This window comes from Emydura macquarii, unplaced genomic scaffold (assembly GCF_026122565.2).
Source record: "Emydura macquarii macquarii isolate MOO-44397 ecotype Brisbane River unplaced genomic scaffold, CSIRO-AGI_Emac_v2 contig_1045, whole genome shotgun sequence".
Taxonomy (NCBI): domain Eukaryota; kingdom Metazoa; phylum Chordata; order Testudines; family Chelidae; genus Emydura; species Emydura macquarii.
In genome coordinates, this window is record NW_027131182.1 from 11,914,292 (window position 1) to 11,935,673 (window position 21,382).

The 21,382-nt window shown below is 39.9% G+C and overlaps 1 protein-coding gene across 3 annotated transcripts in view; it reads right to left on the bottom strand.

Moving 5' to 3' along the window:
* Positions 1-212: 212 nt before the first annotated feature.
* The window catches only part of NPR3 (natriuretic peptide receptor 3), a 61,250-nt gene continuing 40,080 nt past the window's right edge, over positions 213-21,382 (bottom strand). For 2 of the 3 annotated variants that reach the window (XM_067545485.1, XM_067545483.1), the window contains 4 exons: positions 16,990-17,084; positions 12,740-12,875; positions 10,677-10,764; positions 213-7,951 (listed from right to left, as the gene is read on the bottom strand). In XM_067545485.1, coding sequence (XP_067401586.1) covers positions 7,840-7,951; positions 10,677-10,764; positions 12,740-12,875; positions 16,990-17,084 — 431 coding nt within the window. In that variant the 3' untranslated portion in view covers positions 213-7,839. The remainder of the gene's footprint in view (positions 7,952-10,676; positions 10,765-12,739; positions 12,876-16,989; positions 17,085-21,382) is intronic. The other variant, XM_067545484.1, reaches the window with a different exon arrangement.

The following is a 21,382-nucleotide window of genomic DNA, read 5'->3' on the forward strand; positions in this document are numbered from 1 at the left end:
AGTCTTTAAAGTAATATGAGATTTGACACACATCCTGTAGTTCATACTTCAGAGAAATTTTTCAATACAAGTTTTTCCTGACTGCAAGAATTTACACTTAGAGGTTTAGTAGCCAGTTGTTTTTAAATAATCATGTCTCTATTTTATATCTTGTTGAAGAATCCAAAAAACATACTAAACATTTTAAATTTAATTTATTTATCAAAGCCTTTTTTTGGAGTTGGAAACAGTTGTGGTATCTTTCTTCTGAAACAATTAAAATGACTCCCAGTGTTATCAATTACTGAATTTATTTAACATTTCACCTTTGATATGTCGTAGTCATTATTAAATTCAGAGTTATATTAGGTGTGTTAAAACCACAAGAATCTTTTTATCATTAACACGCTATACTCTGATGGCACCAAACGTTTGAGATGAAGAATAAAATCGATGGGTGATGAGAACAGAACAGGACAATGTACACTATCCGATTTCTGTTTCTTTAATGGGAACATTTTGTTATAATCTGGATATGTAACATTCTTGCCTCCTTGACATGTTTACAAGAAAATGTACACAATTAAAAGTCAGCGGGCACTGATGAATATAGATATTTTAAATGACCAACTTGTAAAAGAAAAAAATACATTACACAAACGGGTTATATCCACAGTCCAATACACATTCTCCTTTACACAAAAATAAATAAAACCACATTATATGCATATAGTTCTACTTACATCAGTACAATATACTGTGCAGATTTCCATTCATTTTCTACTAGACTGATACTATGTTTGTGTTGTCTAGTATTTTTATATTGTAATGAATAGCATCACCCAAAAACGGGGACAAAGTTAACTTCCACAATCTCAATCCTGAGTCCTCTTGGTTTCATGATAATTATACACTAAGCACAAGGAACAAAGCAAATCCATCCCTTCACCTTCCTCTCAGCATTCTGCCCCGGGGCATGGGCTTCCCTTTACTTTTAGACATGCTTAATGAAATAAACACTTTTATTTAGGTAAGCACTTAGTTTTAGAGGTGACATTCATCCCTGTGCAGGGGGTCAACCCAAATCCTAGATGTCACTTAAATTCAATTTAAATCATATTTTGAGGGCTTAATTAGGATTTAATTGGTGAATAGACCTTGGGCTGGTCCTCTGAGCTTTAAATGTAAAATAATATGGACTGCATCCTGTGCAGAAAGTAAGAGCTTGATCCTGCTCTCATTGAAGTCAATAGCACATCAATGGGAGTACAATCAGTCCTGAGCTTTTCTTTCCTTTCTCCTTCAACTGAACTGCGCAGGTATTCATTCTCTATTCCCAACAGACCTTTCCACCCCTGGAATTCTTTGCTACAACAGAAGCCATTAAACAGTCAACACTTGCCAATCATTACTCCACAGTCACCATAGTAATGTACTAAATACAAGGAAAAAATTTGATTATCTCATGTATCACTGTGTGGTAACTGTTACATTGGCTTTTTTTTTTTTTTTTTTAATGGTGACTCCTTTACCATGTGGAAAAACAACCATGCATGTGGTTCATAGAGGGATAAGGTGTCAAAGATATGAACCAGATCCTCAGCTGGTATATATCAGTGCAACTCTACTGAAATCAATGTTGCTGTGCTGATAAATGTCAGCTGATGATCTGGCCTAATATTTGTAAAACCCTTCATAACAGGCTTTGGTGTGAGAGAATTATGCAATTATTCCTTATGCATACCAGTTTAGATTAAGAAAGAAACAAAACAAGATTTTCTTTAAAATGCCCTATTAGGTATATTTCCTCTGCTTGCTCAAGTGTCTCGTGGGAACATTCACACAACTGAAACACCAAGCAAGAGTTTACATGGAGTCAGGATGTTTAACCTTCTGAAATTTTAATATCTAATGAATCCATGCAAGATATCTGGTGTGCTGTAGCTTGACGCACAAACTTTAACAGTGTCAGAGTATTTTGCCATCCATACAGGGACGTTAACATTAGTGGTTAATGAGAAATTTTGAATTAACTCTAGTTCAGCACCTTTTAAAAGTAATTTCTGTAAAGTCTAAATGTAGTATACACCAGTTAAGAGGCATTTTGAAATGTATGTTCTGGAAGAAGCAATTCTGTATTTAAAAAAAAATCTACATAGTAATTTCATAATTGAACACTAATCCAAGAAATCTCCAAGTCCTAGTAGTAGTATTTTCCTGATAACAAGTCAGCAATAATCTTGTAAAATACCAAAGCCTTCCCTTTTACCAAGATGGGTAACATATAAAGGGATGGTCTCCATTTCAGATACATGCTAGATTTAAGACTGAATCAAGGGCAAAAAGAAGTGCATAGGTTTCTTGTGATTCGCAAGAGGAGAGGATACCATCGTAGCCCATCACACTACTTGTTAACCCGTTCAGATGGTCCAGTCCTGAAATCCTCCACTGGCAACATTTCCATTGACTTCAATAGAAGTTTGACCTGCATAGGGTCTACAGGTTCATTCTCATTCCCTATTCTAAAAACCGTCTGAAAATAAAAAAGACCACACATGATTTAAACTCTTTTCTGCTTAATATTTCTATAAACAAAGATGTGCACAGTGCAAATACTTCAACTTTCTCATGTGAAACGTTTCATTTAAACAAAAGCTCCTGTACTCATAAACTCTGCCTTCAGATATCCAGACTGCTCATGGGAGTTAGACACTTATCTGAAGGCAGAGCTTTCCCCAACACCTTTAACTGCTAAAAAAAAAAAAAAAAAAAAAAAAAAATTATGTACTTATCATTGCTAAACCTCCTTGGTGTGAAACATGTGTAATGTCAGACTGCTGTTAAAATTTGGGCCACTTTGTTGTTTGCTGTCAAAGATCAAGTTGCCAGTTTACCATGTTCCTGAGAAATATAAGACAAGTAATGTACCATTTAAAAAAAAATGCTATTACCATATTATCCTACTTCTTTGGAGTTCATTTTACTATTAATTAACTCCTAAATTAAGGTGACATTAAGGTGTGTATACACACACACATTTGAAGTTCATTCTGTCATATGTTTCTGACTACTGTTCCCAGCGAGCCCAGGCCTAAAAAGCCATATTCACCAACTAGTCCCAAAGTCTCCCAATGAGACGATACTTGTAATCATGGGTTGCAGTATCATGTGAGGTGTATTCTTGAAACTACAGAAGGGCCCAAACTGCAACATTCAGACCGAACTCCACAAAATTTGGGCCTGTTCTGAACTTTTGGCCTTGGTTTGGTTCATTATAAAGATAAGGCTCATCTGCCATATTTGAATTTAGATCCCAACTAGTCGACAGATTGGAGGTGTTCGGATCTGAAGCCTAATTTCTGACCTAACAGTAACGAGCAATGGGTGAAATCATACAGATGTTCAATTCTACTTTTTTCAGTGAATAGAGAAAATTGCTGTATAAAAGAGGGAGCAAAAAGAGGTGAGGAGTTCTCACTGAACTAAATTTAATCTGAGGGCTAATAAGGTTTGGAGAAAGATAAAATACTGCGGCAATGAGGAATTCAATAGTATATCCGTCTAATTTAGGGAATGAAAAATAAACTCTTATGCTTTATTTTAAAATAAAAATACTAGAACTGTTACTCTGACATGTAAAAAATAGTATTGGGGGATATGGAATGGTATCTAGGACTCTAGAAAAGGTGACCTAACTTGCCAAAGAGTTTAGAAAGACTACCTTTCTGTCTTTGATGTCTACTTTTGGCATTTTCAGTAGCAGCATGGCATTCATGAGGTGGAAATTACTAGTGAGCAGAGGTCAATTGTGGTTGATGCAGCAAAAGTTTAAATTCCAAAACTGAGACACCCAAGCTGTAAAGTGCTTCAAGATGCTGATCCTGAAACCCTAAACACATTTTCTGAGGGCCTGAGCCTGCTCCCATCCAGTCAATGGGACTTTTACCACTGACTTAATTGGAGTGGGGTTCCCTAATTGTGCCACTAAGGACAGTAAAAGTCCCAGTGAAGAAACAGGCCTAATTTTGCCCTATACAACTCTCAAGCTCTCCAGTGTTCTCAAAGAGCTAGCAACATTTCAGTAACTTTCTCAATTGGAAAAAAAAAAGTAAAATTAAAAAAGTAAATCACTTTACAAAAAGGCAGTAAAGTATTTCTTAATTGTATTAAAATAGATAATTAAAATTTTCAGTTATTCGCAAAAGTAAATGAATCCAACACTTTTTAGTCAAATTGCTACAAACTATGCATGCAATCTGCCAGATGCAAAGTGCCTTCAAATCTTATCATCCTTTAGTGAGGGTTGAGAGTTCAGCAACCTTTCTGGATTGAGCCCTCTGTTTACTACCCATCTCACTTTAACACATACAGATGTGCTTAACCTTGAAGTTTGTGTGCTGGGCTCATTTGGGGCCTTTATATGTTTGTTTGTGTTTTATTATTTATTTAATGGATGTATGTGAAATACAGATAACCAAAACCTATGTTTGTGGCTAAACAAGCTTCTGCAAACCTCACATTTTACAATACACTTTATTTACTTTTATAGACCTTCTGATCCAAAGAATTCTTTACAAACTTTTTTGAAAAATCAATGGATTTCTTTTGTTTGAATTTAAACATTCCCCTGCAGTATCTGAAACCTAAGCATTGAGCTACTGCAGGAGAACCAGAGAGGGAGACCGACTAGTCAGGTTTCCTTGTCCTAATTAAGGAAAATGTAAAAAGTAAGCAAACCATGTCAATGGTTAAAAAGTAACTTAATTAAAAAAAATTGTTCACTTTTAATAATCTAAGATGTTATTACAAAGACAGGCCAGAGATTTTAAAACATACCTACACAGGCTCAATGCATTCCTCCAACAGCAGTCTGCTATGCAGCCAATGTTATGGTGCCTCATCTGGAAATGAATAAAGTGAGTTCTGACGCTTTAAGTTGCATCCAGTCCTCCATAGGGGCCCCAGCTAGTGAGACCTCCTGGGCAATGCTACCTATGGTTATGATTAAAAGACTGCAGATAATTCAGGGCTGCATGATTTTTTTTTTTTTTTTTTTTAGCCTCACAGTGACTTTAATTACACTTTTCTGTTTTCTCTTCAATTCCATTTAGCTGAAACAAGGTCATGTGATCAAAAATTGTCCTGACAGTTATCCCAGATCCTCTGTTTTGACTTAATTGTGCTTGGCACAGGACCAGGTGATGAGGAGGAATGCACCTTTAGCCCACCTTTGTGTTCCTGATCTGTGGGGCAGCTGGGGGTGGGAAGACCAGCCTCCAATGTAAGTCAAAGCAAACAAAACATTTTTTGTGGAAAAAAAAGTATATTTTAAAATGTCCTTGGTTTACGACAAAAACATTTTGATTTTGCTGTTTCCTTTCCCTTTTTTTTCAGTAGCAAAACAGAAAAAGAGATAAAAGGAGGAAAAAACAAACTGAACATTTCAAAACTGAAAAATAAATCAAAATGCTTTTGAAACCAGTAAAAATTTTAGCTGACCTTTTCGAAATCAGGATCAACTAAAACATTTTAGAAATTTTCACAAAAATGCATCAACTTTTTTCAGCCCTCACTACAGCAATGTGACTTCTGCTCTAGCCTAGGCCATGCCCGATGGTCCAGGGGTCGTGGGGGCCCCTCTAGCGACCAAGGTTCATGGGGCTGTAGTGCTGCTTTGGCCGTGTTACTTTTCAACAGCTATGCCCAGCTAGGCCAGGCCTGGGAAATGGAGTGATAGACAGCCATTGTCCTTAGTCTGTACCACCCAATGAGAGGGAATCCTTAAGATCTCAAATACGCCCAATTGCCAGCTGCTTTGATTTACTCTGAAGCAGCTCCAAGAAGGAGCACGCTGCTTCAGTGCTTAAGAAATCCGACAGTACTTCACAAATGCAGGCAGTAAACCCCATGCCCAGCTACAATGTGTTTTAGGCAAAGGTAGTAAGATGAAACACACCAGTAAAATCTGCCCACTCCTTGAAAAAAATAGAAAGCTGAAATGAGAAAAAGAAGGCCAAATTCCACTCTGTTTACTGTAAGCTACTTGGGTGCAGTTACTCTGGATTTATACTAGTGTAAATGATGGCAGAATCTGGCCCTTAGGGACTATTTTGAGGGCTCTGTGAAAGGAAAGTTTCCTTAATATGAAAAATTGCCAGGATAAACCAAAGCATTCACAATGTCAGTAATTTTTCTGTCCCTCAGACAATACTCTTACTCTCCAAATCAGCTTTATAAACAATACCTACTATTGCATTTGCATTTCTTGACTAGAAAGTGTTAAGAACTTTTCTATATACAATATAAAATAACTTACTTTTAATAGCTAATTCATCACAGAGCCAGTCCTGCTCCAATGGAAGTTAATGATAAAATTAATGATATAATTAGCAGAGAGATCAATGGCAGCAGGATCTGGATCAGGCCCCACAGCAGCATCTTAAAGCCCCAATGCTGCAGACACTTTACTTTACCCATGTGAGTAGTCACTCTCAGTGATTTAAATAGGACTATACGTATGTGTAAAGCTAAGTGTCTGCAGGATTAGGGCCTAAATTTGCAATCTGAATAATTTTTGGCAATTTTACAACTAATTAATTAATTGCATTTTACTTTAGCTAATTAATTATTTGCAATCTGCACATGCCTGGGGAAGAGGGAGGGGGGAAAATCTGGTTAATATTTATAAACCAAAATAACTTATTTACATCGATGACTTCCTGTGCACATTATTCATTCTTGTAAAAATATTTCTTCAAACCCTCTCACCTTGACTTTTAATCTTACCAAAGCAAAAATAGACATTTGCTAATAGAAAAATACAAGATAAAAATACCTAAAAATAAAATGTTAGCATGGAATGTCATTTTTATACAAAAAAAAATCTTTTGAATTACCGTTACTGTACAAACACTCCCATATTGATATTTACAGAGTCTGGATTGGACCCTGCTCTCACTGAAATCAAGGGGTCTTCTGCCATTGACTTCAATGGGAGCGGAAGCTAGCCTTTTAGGTACTGCACTAGCCTTTCTAAGAGGTGATGATGGTGGAGAGAGAAGGATGATGACTCTTCTGGGATGCTTTGTTATAATATAGAAGCATATGTAAGGCTGACGGAAAAAACAGTCCATTCTAGGGTCCTGTTTCTCCCCTCACTTATGTCTTATACTAGTGAAACTCCACTGACTACAATGATGCTACTCTTGACTTACACTAGTATAAGCGAGAAATGATGCAGTCTCTGTGTTCCCTGTCTTGATTTTGATATTGTACATGCAGTGAAAAAATGACTTGAGTATTTCCACCCTCTTCACTTTCTCAATAGTTATTTACGTCTTGAGTGCCAATTCCCTCCTGAGATTAAACTCTAGGGTCTAATCCTGCACTCACTGAGATCCATGGCAAGGTGGCCCATTGGTTTCAATAATGCAGGATCAAGCCCATAATGAAGAGATTTTTTTTTTAATGACAAAGCAGCATCTGTGTCATTGAAACCACATCTTGATATCCTTGCTTGTGATGCAGGAAGGAGGCACTAGGAGTTAAAAAGAAGGGGTCAGGAAGAGGCATCCCCAGCCCTAAGCACAAAGCTGCTGCCCTCAATAAATGTCTTAGAAAATACCCTCTCAAAACACTAAGAACATCCTAAAATGTGAAACTGTCCTTTTTTTCTCCCGCGAGATGAAAGGCCATGTGGCATAATGTGATTAGTAAATCATTCCTGAGTTTCTGAAAAAATTAAGACAAAATGATTCTACTTAAAGAAGGAGTTCTTCAAGAGCCTCTTTTTTTACACTGATGTCTTTGGTTTTGTCCATTTCCTTAAAGTGTTTTTCAGGAAGAAAAGGATTTTTTTCTTTACGCGGCAGAAAAATGCGATCTAATGGAGTCTTCACGTAACTGCCGATGCTTGCCCATATTACACTCTTCCTGTTGACTTCGTCTCTCAATAGTTATTCTGTATTTCTTTCTGCATAAAAGGAGAGGAACAGAGTAAGAAATCCTCCCTCCATAACAAAATAGGACTTCTCTTTCAAAGAATGCCTACAGGGGACAACTGAGTTTCTGTTGAGAAATGAGAAGTGACAGAATGTGAAACCCTGGTAAAAGATTAAAGTAGTTTGCCTTGAAGCATTATACCCTAGCCCAAGAATTCTGTGTAAAAGTTAACAGGCATTCTCAAAGTACTGAGACACAAACATTTCCTTCTTTGACAATTTGTGAACTAAACGATCAGGACATTTTTGTATAGTGTTATGGGAACTATGCCAGATTGCTCTTTCTGTATTGATCAGAGCCAAATTACTTTCTTATACCAGATGTGGGGGCCACTTACTGTGGGATCTGCACAATGGATCTGACTCTTCATGCAGGCAAAACTCTCACTGAAGCCAGACACTATCTAATTAACCGCACACAACATCTGTGTGCGGTAGATTAGTGTGTTTATGATGGCACTGGAAGAATTCTCTGTGTAATTAGCACTGGATCCATCCCTAAGGATCTTTTAGAAAAGAGATTTAAAGAATATCTAAGGGGTCTTTTACATTGCTGATGCATCAACCATGGTTTTCTGTGTATGTCTACCTGAAGCCCCTTATCAAGAGCTCCTTTATATTATTCATGCATCAAAGGAAGATACTAAACCCACTTCCACCCATAAACCTCCACAATGAAGTTTTAGAAACTCCATGGGTCTAATATTTTTAACATTACACCTACAATCCCACTGGGTTTCAGGGCTAATTATTCAAGGGGATCGCAAACCAGCCCCCTTTATACATGGAGTTTTTGCACAATATTGCTTTTGCACACAAATGACAGAATGTTCACATACAAGGAAATTTGCATTCAGTTGTCATGAACAAGTGGGATTTAAGTCCAGGAGTTTTAAAGTTAGGTTTCTGAAGATGCAGATAGACACTTATTAGCATTTTCAAGAGTGCCTTAGTAGGTTAAGTGCCTAACTCCCATTGAAATCAATGGAAAAGCCCACTAGGCATCTATCTGAATCTTTAGGTGACTAAATGCCTTTAAAAACCAGGCTCTTAATGTATGTATATTCTATTAATACTTTGTGCAAATAACAATATGCATGGAAGTTGCTCAGGCACAAAACCAGTCCATTTTTGGAAATGTAACCCTTGCAGTTTAATTATTTTCAAGACAATATATCAGAAGAACTGTTGAAGATCTGAACCATAAAGTGCAGTTGCTCACTCAAAGATATGCAAGAATTTGTATGTCTAATTGTTATAGACATACAGATGACCAGATAGTTGTGTAACTATATTTGCATGCACATTAGTGTAACTGGTGCACAACAGTGGTAACTGTGCATACAAATAGTTTTCATGCACACAATCCCATATGCACGCTTTTGAAAATCTGGCCCTACATATCCAGTAACTGCATGCCAAGTGTGATACTTAATTCTTATAATTCGTTCTAATGGATAAATGAAGGGCCTGATCCTCCTCCCTCTAGCTTCAATGGGTGCAGAATCAGTTCCCAAATGTCAGAAGCTTTTAAGGGTAGGTCCTCTGTTGGTGCGTACGGTCATCTACACCACCCATGGATCTGCCCCCTGGTGTGTGTAAAGGTTAAAAAAATACCACCTTTACATTCTTTACTTTCAGATTGGGAGAGTTCTAAAAGATGCAAAGGTCTGGCTGTGACAATGTACAAAGTACACTATAAAGGCATATTTGTACCATGTTTTTTCTTTTACAAAATCTAAACGGGGTCTTCAATCAATCCTGTTCATTTGATAAATGGATGGCTTGTTTGAGACCCACAAGATATGTTGTACATGCACTGAGGGACAACAGCAAGTTTTCTTTATGGGCATATATGGCTGACTTAATAATATGGCGAGGGAAGGAAACCTTCTTAGAGCAGTACTGTGTATTCATTGACTATAATTAACCAACATCAGTTGCCTAGTAGAATTTGGACTTTACCTAACTTCTGAGCAAAACTAAAGAATATTGGAGATATTTCAGAATGGTTGCTTAAGATGGGGTTGTACCTCAGCAGAGCAGGTTATTTTGTTAACCTGTATTTCAGAAACAAAGAAAAAAAGGGGCAGTTGCCTTGTTACTGTTGAATAAAAACATCATTTAGTTGTAATATGCAAGGAATCAACTGTATTCTCTTCTTTGCTTATTCTCTTCCATGCATAAGGAAATACAGCACAACACATAATATACGGAACAGTTAAGTCAATGGGAGTTTTGCCAGAGATGTTGGACAGCTCTGAATACTGTAGATTTGTTGGTGGACAGTACAAGATTTAAAAATACATAAACAGCCCAGTAACAAAGCCTTTGGTCCTGCTTTTAATGAGACATTACTCTGTTCTACTAGGCAAATGTTGCCCAATTGCAGTAGGAAAGCACTCCACACCTATGAGCTTTATTAAATTAGCCATGGATTCACTGGTGATACTGATCCAAGCAAGCATAAAGGGTTGAAGGATTTGGGCCTAACACAGTAAAGCTGACTTAAGCATATAAAACCGCTATCGAGGTGGTAAAAGTGAATGAACTGGTTTCAGTGGGAGTTTTGCCACAGAAAAGTAGGTCCTTATTTTATCACCTGCCTCCGCTCCTCATACCAGAGACATGCTTGCAAGGTGTGGAGAACTTTGTTCTCTGTAGGTAGGTAAGGAGCTTTTAGTAACTGGGACTAACCTGAAAAAGTAGAAAGCCATTAGTAATCCTGCCCCAAGTAAGGCACCCACTACGATCCCTGTAACTGCTGACTCTCCTAGGCCACCTGCTTGAAAAAGAAAACATAAATAAATTATCAGCATTCATTCCCAGAACTGTTTGTGTTCACATTTTGGAAAAGACATATTAAAGAAATGACCAACACAAGAAAATAACTAGAGCTGTTCAGAAGCCAGCTCAGAGGGCTTTCAGGAACCTCTTTCTTGGTTCAACTCATGTGACTTTCCTCTCTGCTTTACTCTGAGTTTGGTGGTCAAAACACCCCCACATCAATCAGTGACACACAATCACAATTGTAATAAAGGAGTGATAGAGAGGAATGCTGGTAAGATATGGGTGTGTATGGCCTGCCCCTCATGACATGGGCTAGGATTACAGTAGATCACATGGCAGGGGTCAGGGTCTAATGACTGCAGCAGCTACTATTACAGAAACAACCAAGTTTCACCTGGGTTAACATCAAAACCATAAACCAATCCAGGTTTACTCAAGGATGGCCTCATTTTTGCTCAACAGCCTCCCGGGCCTTAGCAAACCTTTTGATGAACCTGGGCTGAGTTTCAAGTTAAATTCATGTGATTTTGAGTTCTGTGCTGAAAACTTTGCGCAGGAAGTTACAGTCAACAGATGACTATGTGAACGTAATCAGAGCAAAATATTCAACTGAAAGGTGAGCATGCAGCATTTTGCCACAGTCCTGAGCAGGGGGCAGGGTACAGATGCAGTGATCCAGGGGGAGCTCAAGGAGGGAAGTCCCTCTAGGGAGCACAAAAGGAGCAGGCTAGCTGCACCAGTCTTTAGGATGCATAGCCTGCTCCTCTTGCCACGCCTGGTCCACTCCATGAGCTGGTGCAGAGGAATGGGGAACCCATGGACCCACCTCCTCTTCACTCTTCCTTGACCCTTGAAAGGGAGTTGCTGCTCCCCACCCCAGGGACGTAGGGAGATAACAAGGGGGCACAAATGCACCGTCTCGAGCTGCGCTAGTCAGGGACAGTCTGAGTCAGATTTAATGGATACAGAAAAGTACAGAATGCAGCTAGTGTTTTAAATCTTAATAGAAAAGAGGGAAATAATATTGTCAAGCTGGCGATTCATTTCCTGAAAAACCCTCCTTATGAAAGGAGAGCTAAGATCATCCTTCTGATGTTAATGTCCATGGCAGGAGGAAACCTGCTCCAGAAATATTGCAAGTATTTTTTTTCCAGTTACCTTTCCTCTATGAGGCATGATCTGTGAACTCAGGGAACTGGAAAGAGATGGGGATGCTCAGGTTGAGACTCGTTGGAGAGCACAGCCCCAAACCTTGTGGATCCTCCAGCCACAACCATGGAGCAGAGATTGCCTTTCCATGCAGCCTGCCACCAACCTTTGCCCCGGTAACTGTGCTTGCTCTCTAGCCATGCTGCCTTTGGCTCCCCTACTGTGCTTGCTCATAGCATCCCCCATTCTCCATAAGAAATTACAGCTGTACCAGGAGAGTTAATGCTATTCTGACAAGTATCTGTCAAGGGGGTGTGATTACTCCTTGTCTAGGGGGAGAAGCATGCATATTCCAGCTATTCACTGTGTTTGCTCCTTTTATTTTCCCGGAAGGGGACTTCCATGGGCTTAGGGCCATCGTGGAGCAAAACATCTGTTTCCCCCCCCCCCCTGACTTCTGAACACACTGCCTCAATTTCCCCTATATTAGCTCTCCTCTGTCCACAGAGGTATCTGTAGCATAATGGACAAGCGCCAGCTTAATGACTGGGAGTCTAGAAGTTGCATATCTGCTTGAGCTTTTTGTTCCCAGTAGCAGCATGCAACGTCTGGAAATAAAGATCTGTCCCTACTGTTATAGATGGACCTGTTTCAATACAGCACAGCTGTCAAGGTACTGTGGCATTTTCAGGCCCAGCAACCTTGACAGCATTCCATTAAGGAATGTGAGTGTAAACAAGGGGATGCTGTATCACAGCTTGGGCTGCTTCCTCTCTCTCACTCTTACAGCTTGGAAGGAAACATTAAGTCACTAAACTTACATGATTTACAAGGTGTATTGTTCGTGTGCTCTAAAACTCTGTTTTCATCTATTCTCAGCATGCCAGGAGCCCAAAGATGCTTCATGTTTGATCGAATTTCAAAATGCCCCTGCTTTCCATAGTAGTCCCCAATCACCTGTGTAAAAACAAGAAATGACCATGCTTTTCTAGTGAATTTGTTTCCTAGAGAAAAGAGACAAACTGGCGAGCTACACACGCTACACGAGCTATACGTTCTGATTATCCACAGGACTTGAATGAGTTGCCCTGTCAGAATCCCACCAACCAGATCATTAATTAGCAGCATTTATGGCCGTGGACAGAATTCTAGATTATAAACCTAGGAGTTTCCATACCCTGCTCCACTTCACTCATTGCTGTTTATAATTCACGCTAATACGTTTCTCTGCATAGAGCTGGAGACTCCTGTTTGAATTTGTATTGTGTTGGATAAAACATGCAGCTAGTGCTAGGTGATTTTGGTTTGTTAAAATCTGTGCAAACGTTGTCGTTGTACTGTTCACGTGGCTTTGTACCCCTCAGCTTCAGGTGTGAATAAATTTAAAATTCAAAGGAAAATCCAGCCAAAACCACTATGTTCTGCCTAGTTTTAAGGTGAACCAATTTTACTAGTTTTCTGTCTCCAACAATAAATTGTCAGGGTTCAGAGAAAATTTGGAGTCAGCGTGCTTAAAACTTTGTGATGGTTCTTGAGATGTTTCCTGTGATGGGGTGTACCCAAGTCTTTTGTGGCCCACTGCTGGAGGCCCCACAGTCTTCCTACATCCTGCCCCAGGGAAGAAACAGTGAAGGTGGTCCTTCAGGTCTGCCTAGAGAGTCTGCACAGAAGTAGCCAATCAGAGCCCAGGAGGCTCAGATAAAAGGAACTGCAGGGTCTTAGTGGGTCAGTTTCTGACTGGGACCAAGGGATGAGGAAGGGTGCGCCTCTCTGGACAAGGGAACTTGACGAACAGCTGGAGATTGGTTCTGATTACAATTAGTTAAGCTGGGGGGAGAGAGGACCTGAGAACTGTAATCCTAAAGTAAGGGATGAAAATAAAGGGGCCAGGAGAGAACAGGTCTAGGTAAATAGCAGCAATGAACTGAAGTGAGTGGTATATGGCTACTGTGTATAGGGTCTCTGGGCTGGAATCTGGAGTAGTGGGCTGGCCCAGACTCCCCTACCAGTCAAAGTGGTGTGAACCCTGAGAAGGGGACAAGGCTTGTTTGGGAGCCTCAGTCAACGGCTGAATTTAAGGATCCCAAAGCCAGGACTGAAGGCCCTAGTATGGACTCTTTCTCTTGCTACCTTGGAAGGGGTTCATTTTCACTGTGACCAGGCTGGAGGGCTGCCAAGTAAGGTGGACAACCTATCGGGGGTGCCAGGAGTGGGAAAGGCCTGCAGTACTGCATGCAAGCGCTCAAGAAGTGAATGCCCTGTTACAGGCCCAAACAAAAACCCTTTAATTTAACTTCCCACAAACTTTTTGGCCTTTGAAATCTGGACTCAGATCTTGACTTTCTTGCATGGAGATCAACTCCAACAAGTTCATGAACCTCAATAAACCAGGCCCACGGGTCTTGGGATTGTAAAGAAACTTAAAAGCAGGAGAGCTTTGCCTGATTTTGGGTTCCATTCTGTAACATTCTGAGAGGCCTACATGCATTTCTATTTTCTGTTCAGGATTTTGGGTACAGATGTGAGAATTGCAAAATCTAGATTAGGATTCTGAACTTCCTTAAAATTCCAGGCTGTATGTAATCAAGGTTGAGTTGGTTCCTGCCTTAATATTAGACGCCCGAGAGGAATATTCATGTTGCATCCAAATAAAACCTATAGGATATAGTTTACTACTGCATCACTCCAGTTTTACTTCACCAGTATAACTCCAATGGAGAAACAGACCTATAACATCATTCGGATGCAGTAATACAACAATGATTCTAGCCCGAATTGTCTATACACCTAGCAGAGTAAAAGAGGCTGCTTCTGTCTATTTAATGAAATTCATAAAGGAAAATATTTTAGCTGCTTATTTGTGGGTTCATTTTCCCCCCACAAAATAAAATGCAAGAATAAATCTGAGTATCTGCATTGCTACCTGATTTGTGCCTCGCCTCAAGTACTGCAGTTAGAGGGACAAATATCCAGATATGTGTTAGCAACTGAACACAGGTGCAAAAATGCAGGAGCAAATTCTGGCTGCAAAAGGGGAATGGCTGCCACCCATTCTGAAAATATTCCTTAAAATGTATATACATTAATGAAGAAAGTTTTAAAAAAAGGGCCAAATTCTGCCTCCAGGTAATATGCACAGCTGCCAGGGAAGTTAATGTGAGTGGTGCATATGCACCAGAAGGTATAATAGTCTGAACACAGACCTGAATTTTCAATTAACTCTGGGCTTAAAGTAAATGTTTTTTTCCTTATTTGAGCCACTGAGGTATATTGATAGGTGAAATTCACCACTGTACAGAGGTCCTGTCCAAGCCAGGTGTTTTGAGGGCTTAAGTAAGATTAAATGGAATACACTGGTTATATGCATGAGCGAATTTCACACTAAATGAGTCTGCATTTCTCTGCCATTAGTGCAACTCTAATTTGACTCTTTACGGGAAACACTTTTATTCATATTCCAAATAACAATTGCTCAGATATGGGACTGCAGGTGCAGCAAATTGGAGAAGGTGCAGAAAAGAGCCACAAATATTATTCAAGGGCTGGAGAAAATGCCCTACAGTGAGACCCAAAAAGCTCTATTTGTTTAGCATATCAAAAATAAACTTGACAGGCAACTTGGTTACAGTGCATAAGGACCTTCATGGTGGTGTGCAGGGGGAATGCTGGGTAGGAAAGGCCTCTTTAATGAAGGGGAAAAAGGCATAACAAGAATGAATGGCTGGAACCAGAAATCAAACAAATTCACATTAGAAATGGGGCACAATTTTTTTTTACAGCGTGGGTAATTAACCACTGGAACGAACTACCCAGGGAAGCGGTGGATTCTCCATCTTGTGATGTCTTCAAATTAAGATGGTTGCCTTTCTGAAAGATACGTTTGAGTCAAACACCAATTACTGGGGTCATTACATGAGTAACTGGGTGAAATTTAATGGCTGTGGTGGTCAGACTAGATGATCTAATGGTCCCTTCTGGTCTTAGTCTATGTATGAAGCTATGAGCAGGGTTCTGGCCAATGCATGCACTCATCTGGCTCAGTTCCATTGAGGAACTAAAATTTTCATGACCAGATGGAAGGAACCAGTGAAATAAATACACAAAACAATGGCATCAAAGAAAGAGGCAAGGTTATAAATCAGAGCAGGGACCAGAGGAAAAACCTGAGCAAAACAGACACAATTAACAACTAATAGATTACAAAAATGAAAGGAAGAAATTAACATGAGACATACTTTTGAAGAGAAATAGAACTGCAACATCAAAGGGAGGCAAGAGAGGTTCAACTGGAAATGAAAGGCAGGCAGAAACAAAGCAAGGGCGAATGAAATGACTAAAAAAATGCAAAGAGGGGCTGATCACACTAGATCTTTCCCACATAATCAGATTTCAAGAAGGCATGACTACTCATGTAAGTATCTGCAGGTTAGGGTCACAGTCATTTGTATCTATCACAATTTATTTGCGGCCCGGCCCAGCCCAGATGACTAGGCCTTACTTATTGGGACTATCCAAATGAGGTCACTAGAACTAGCTGAGTTACCAAGGGCTTGTGTACACTGCACTGTTAGCTCGAGGTATAACTTGAGCGTTGCCTTTAACCCAACTCTCACCCACACACAAAAATCTCTAGCTTGAGTTAAGTGGTGCTTTAAACTCTAGCTAGTAGGTCTCTGTGGTGAATCAACCACAGGCAGTGGTTTAGCGCTGAGGGAAAAACACACTTTTTTTTTTTTTTACCAGTGAAGACAGGGACTTAGTCATTTTACTGGGCATTCTCTTTTTCAAACTATATCTCAGGACCAGTTACGACATACAGCCTCATACTGTAAGCTCTTACACAAGTAATCCTTTGAGTGAGAATGGATGTGTAGAACTGGGTCTATGCTTTAAGATTACTTTTACAAGCAGGATTTACACTTAGGATTTGCAGGATTATGTTATGACATTTTAATACACATCGTTAAATAACTAGCTGTCTGCTGAGTAAGCAGACAAGATGGTAGTACATTACACTGACACTTGCTGGGACATCTCATCAGTAGGCATTTGAAATTGTTTATTTCCTTACCTCCTGTGTGCCTGCTTCTGGGTCGGTCATTGCAATCACTGAGAAATCCCCATATCTGTCTCCATTGGCATCGATGGACACCTGCCCAGCAATGCCTAGTGAATGGCATGTAAGGAATTAGAAAATTAATTAGTTAAAATACTGGACTCTTCCAAAGAAAACAAAAAAATGAGTGGACAGATTTTTACAGACTGATACATGACAGGAAATCTCATCAGTCTCACAGCATTTTTATTGGCATTCCAAAAGAAATTGTAATTTCATCTCAGCGTCTGCATTCCTAAATTCTTAACATTTCTCCTTTTAAAATATAAAATATGTGAGCCTGTTTGGGGAATATGTGGGAAAAAAATGTAATCCTGAAACTCAGAGTACTGGAATCAAAATAAAATGCATTTAATGCAAATTCATTTACATAGGGCCCTGTCCTGAAATAAATAGCAAAGCCCGAGTAAAAACTGATGTGCTCATGTGAAGCTGAGAACAAATGAAACCGAGTCCAAGGCAAGAGTCAGCAGCTCCAACATAGTGGTGCACCTGTGCAGGTGGGCCACTGCAGTTCTCACTGGATATGATGTGGGGTGGGGGGGGGGGGTATAATGGATATAGCTGCTCTACTCTGGGCTAAATCCTGCCCTCACTTAGATTCCATTCATTTCACACTTCAAAATTTGACCCTGGGGATGGAGAGCAGTAATCTTACAAGCTTCAATTCAGTAAAGCACTTAATGCACACGCTTAAGCCCCACTGACAAGCTTAAATGTGTGTTAAGTGCTTTGCAGAATTGGGACCATATTGCCTTTCTTTTCCAGGTTACAGGGAGAGATCAAGGGCATTATTCAACATTCACTGAAGTCAATGAGATCCTTTCCATAGAAATCAATGGCACTAAATTATGAACCCCCCCTCCTCCCCCCGAAGAATATACTGTATGGGTTTGACACATCAACAGCTCATATTGACTTAAATCAGAGTTTGGGGTAATCAACCTTTCTTAAGATCAAGGCTCTGGTTCAAATCATATTCATTTCAATATTTTTGTTTACAACTTTAAGAAAGACAAATTAAACACTCGTCAGTTTCTCAAGTCTTCAGCATGGCATCTGCCCTCCATGACTAATCTCCAGTAAAATGTAGGATCAGTTCATCCCACTGGTGTAAACGGATGTAGCTCTACTGAAGGCCAAACGATTCCAGTTTTACCCCCCGAGGATCTGGCTCAGAATGTATACAGTAACAGCCCACATACTTCTGCCGAAGATACTGTAGACTGAAAGTCTTAATGAGTTTTTAATTCAGGTTTAACTCGGTGAACAACTCCACTAAAGTTAGGAGGCTTGCACTTACTCCTGAGTTAGTGGTATAAACGAGAGCAGAATCCCACTGGGAGTTTTCCCAAACTGAGTAAAAAGTGAGCAAAGTTGTCATGATTTGACCCTGGTGAGTGACTGAATTTAGCAACTTTGGCAGATTTTTTTACTCATGTTGAGTAGTCCTGCTGAAATCAAGGGACCTTCTTGTGGAGTAAGGTACTATTCACCATGAATAAAGCTGGCAGAATCAGGCTGGAAGTCACCAAACCCAGTAATAAAGCAGGATAATGCTTTATTGTGAGTATTGTGATTGTTTATTTTATCAACTTTCATGTAGTTTAATGATTATGCTAATGTGGCAGAGTTTGTGAAAATAATGAAATCAAACACAAGACCTCTCTACAGCACCAATTCTTTGCCGAGGGGTGGGAAGAGAATAGGACAAGAATAAGACAAAGGGCACAGTTTAGCAAGGTTCTATTGAACTGTTCTTCATTCAGGGAATGAAGACTATGGGCCTGATTCTGTGGTACATTGTGCAAAAGGAATGCAAATCAGAATGATAGCACTTGACATCAATCTCACAAGAGATGACTACACAAAGTGCAGGGCAATGGAGAATGTGGTCCCAGCATGCAATTACAAACCAGGAGAGAGACTTCAGCTACTCAGTACCAGAATATAAATCTCCCTCAACAGTCCTAATCTCGACAAAAACTAACATGCCTCTACTTACCTTTGCTCTTCTCCTATTAAAATGGAATGACTTCAGGAAAGTTTAATTTTCAGCCTACTAAGTATTAACCAAACTGTTTACTACCAAATAACTGCCTTTAGGCTATTTATTCTTATTAATGATTCTTAATGAGTTTTTATTTCTGGTTTAACTCTGGGAACAATTCCACTAAAGTCAAGGGGCTTGAAATTACTCTGGAGTTACACCAGTATAGGCGAGAGCAGACTCGGGCCCACTGGGAGTTTTCCCTGACTGAGTAAGTGAGTAGGGTTGGCATGAGTGAGCGGTACAGTAGCCAAACAATCACAGATTTGATTAAGATTACTAGACTGGACTGAAGGATTAGAGTGAGCACCACCAAATGGCAACAGCAATACTCAGAGGCCACTACCAACCTGTGTAGCATGGTAAGACTGGCTCCCAGAATTGAAAGGAAGTGTTTACTGGAACAGATAAACTTACCGGCTCAAGGAAGCCGAGACCATCTAGTCTGAAATCATTCCCAGAGCTAATCAAAACTAGGAATTTCTGTTCCAAGGCAAACCCTGAAATTTCCTTTCATCCCGAATTGGAATGAAAAGTTGAACATTCAAAATTTCCTGCAGAACAAAATTTCTGAAATTTTGATCTGGAAATATTGAAACAACTTCACTGACCTGCTTCATTTTGACTTTCTATTACTGTTTTCATAGTTTTTTTTTTTTTTAATCAAAAATTTGATCAACAGCATTTTCTAATGGAAAACTGTTTTTCATGGGAAAACTTTTGACTGTTCTAGTCCCTATTCCTCTCCTGAAGCATATGTGCAGCCACTGACTGGCGCTGTCCCTCCCCAAGCTACGCAAAGGGGAGGATATGTATCAGTGTTTCTTCAGTTGGTATTAATATCCAGTTGGATTCCTGACTGCACACCCACCTGGTGTGGAGGGAAAGTACCATGGAGAAAAGGTGCCCAGGCAGTTAGAAATCTAAATGGCAGCAGCTATGTTTTCAGTTATCTGTGTGCAAAATTTCAGGTGCAATATAAGGCCCCAATCCTGCAATGGACTATGCTGGAAGGTCCCCTGGCTCCCACACACAGCCCCACTGACTATGTTAGGGCTTCCCACAAGGCAGAGGTCTTCTTACATGGTTCTCCTTGTAGGATTGACTCATAAGGGGCTAGGTTGAATACCCCTTTAAACATGAGGCCCATAATTAATAAATATTTGTCCAGTGAAGTATTGGGATGATGAGGAGTGAGGGGTCTTGACCTTGCAGGTGTATCCTCCTGACAGCTCAACGTTAAGCCTGAATTTTCAAAATAGCTATGATAGCAGAGAGGTTACTCAGCAACAAGTAACTGGTTTTCACCAGTGAGGAAAGAGAACATTCTTTTCTCTTGGCTGGTTTTATGAGTCAAGCAGCTCAGGATGCTATGGTGTAGCTTTGCATTCCCGCTATTTGGAGTACATATCTCTATACGAAACTTGCAAGAACACATCATAACTTGGTATGTTCGTGGAGGACCCTAGCATAAAATTATGGAAAATAAAATGGACATTTCAGGCTGGATTATCTGTTCAGAGAGGCTGCTGTAAAAGGAGCCTCATGACCGAGGGGAATCCTCAGGTGGCTAGACTCCTCTGGGTGTAGAGTGCTGTGGTTTGCCAGGATTTGGAGGGAGTGGAGTAGGTTATATAGGGCTATACCTGATCCTCAGCTAGCTCAGTGGTGCCTGTGGGACTGCTTCAGCCACATCATTCAGAGTAGTCACCAGGATGCTTTAAATTACACTGGGGATATAGGCCTGTGGTCAACCCAGGATCGGGTGGTGCCACCTGCCCCTTCAGTTCTCCTCAGCTGTGCCCAGTGTATACTCATTTCAACTGAGAATCTGGCCTAGTATGTCTTTCACTGCTGTTATATTTCTGAGTTAATTGTTGGTTTCTTATATAAGACAAATATTTTCTTTTTTGAGTACTTCCACTGGAAATCTTGGTAATCTAACACTGAAAGATTAATGTAAGAAACGATACGTGTAAATGGTGATGTCACACTGCTCTGTTTCTTTATTGAGGCCCCTACTCTGCAAAAACTACATGCATAACTACATCAACAGGAGGGATTACTCACATGTTACGCATGTGGTTAAACCTCTGTAGAAAGAGAGCCTAAGGGATTAGACCCAGAAAGCCACAGTCCTGTTTGGTTACTGTATCTGAGATCGCAAACAAAGCTCTTAAAAGGATGGGAATAAAAACCTTCCAATGCTCAAAACAGCATCAACGACAAAGAGAAAATTGGCACCCGTGTGCTTTTATCAAATCCAGCCTCTTAAGATAAAGACGCTAAATGGAAAAA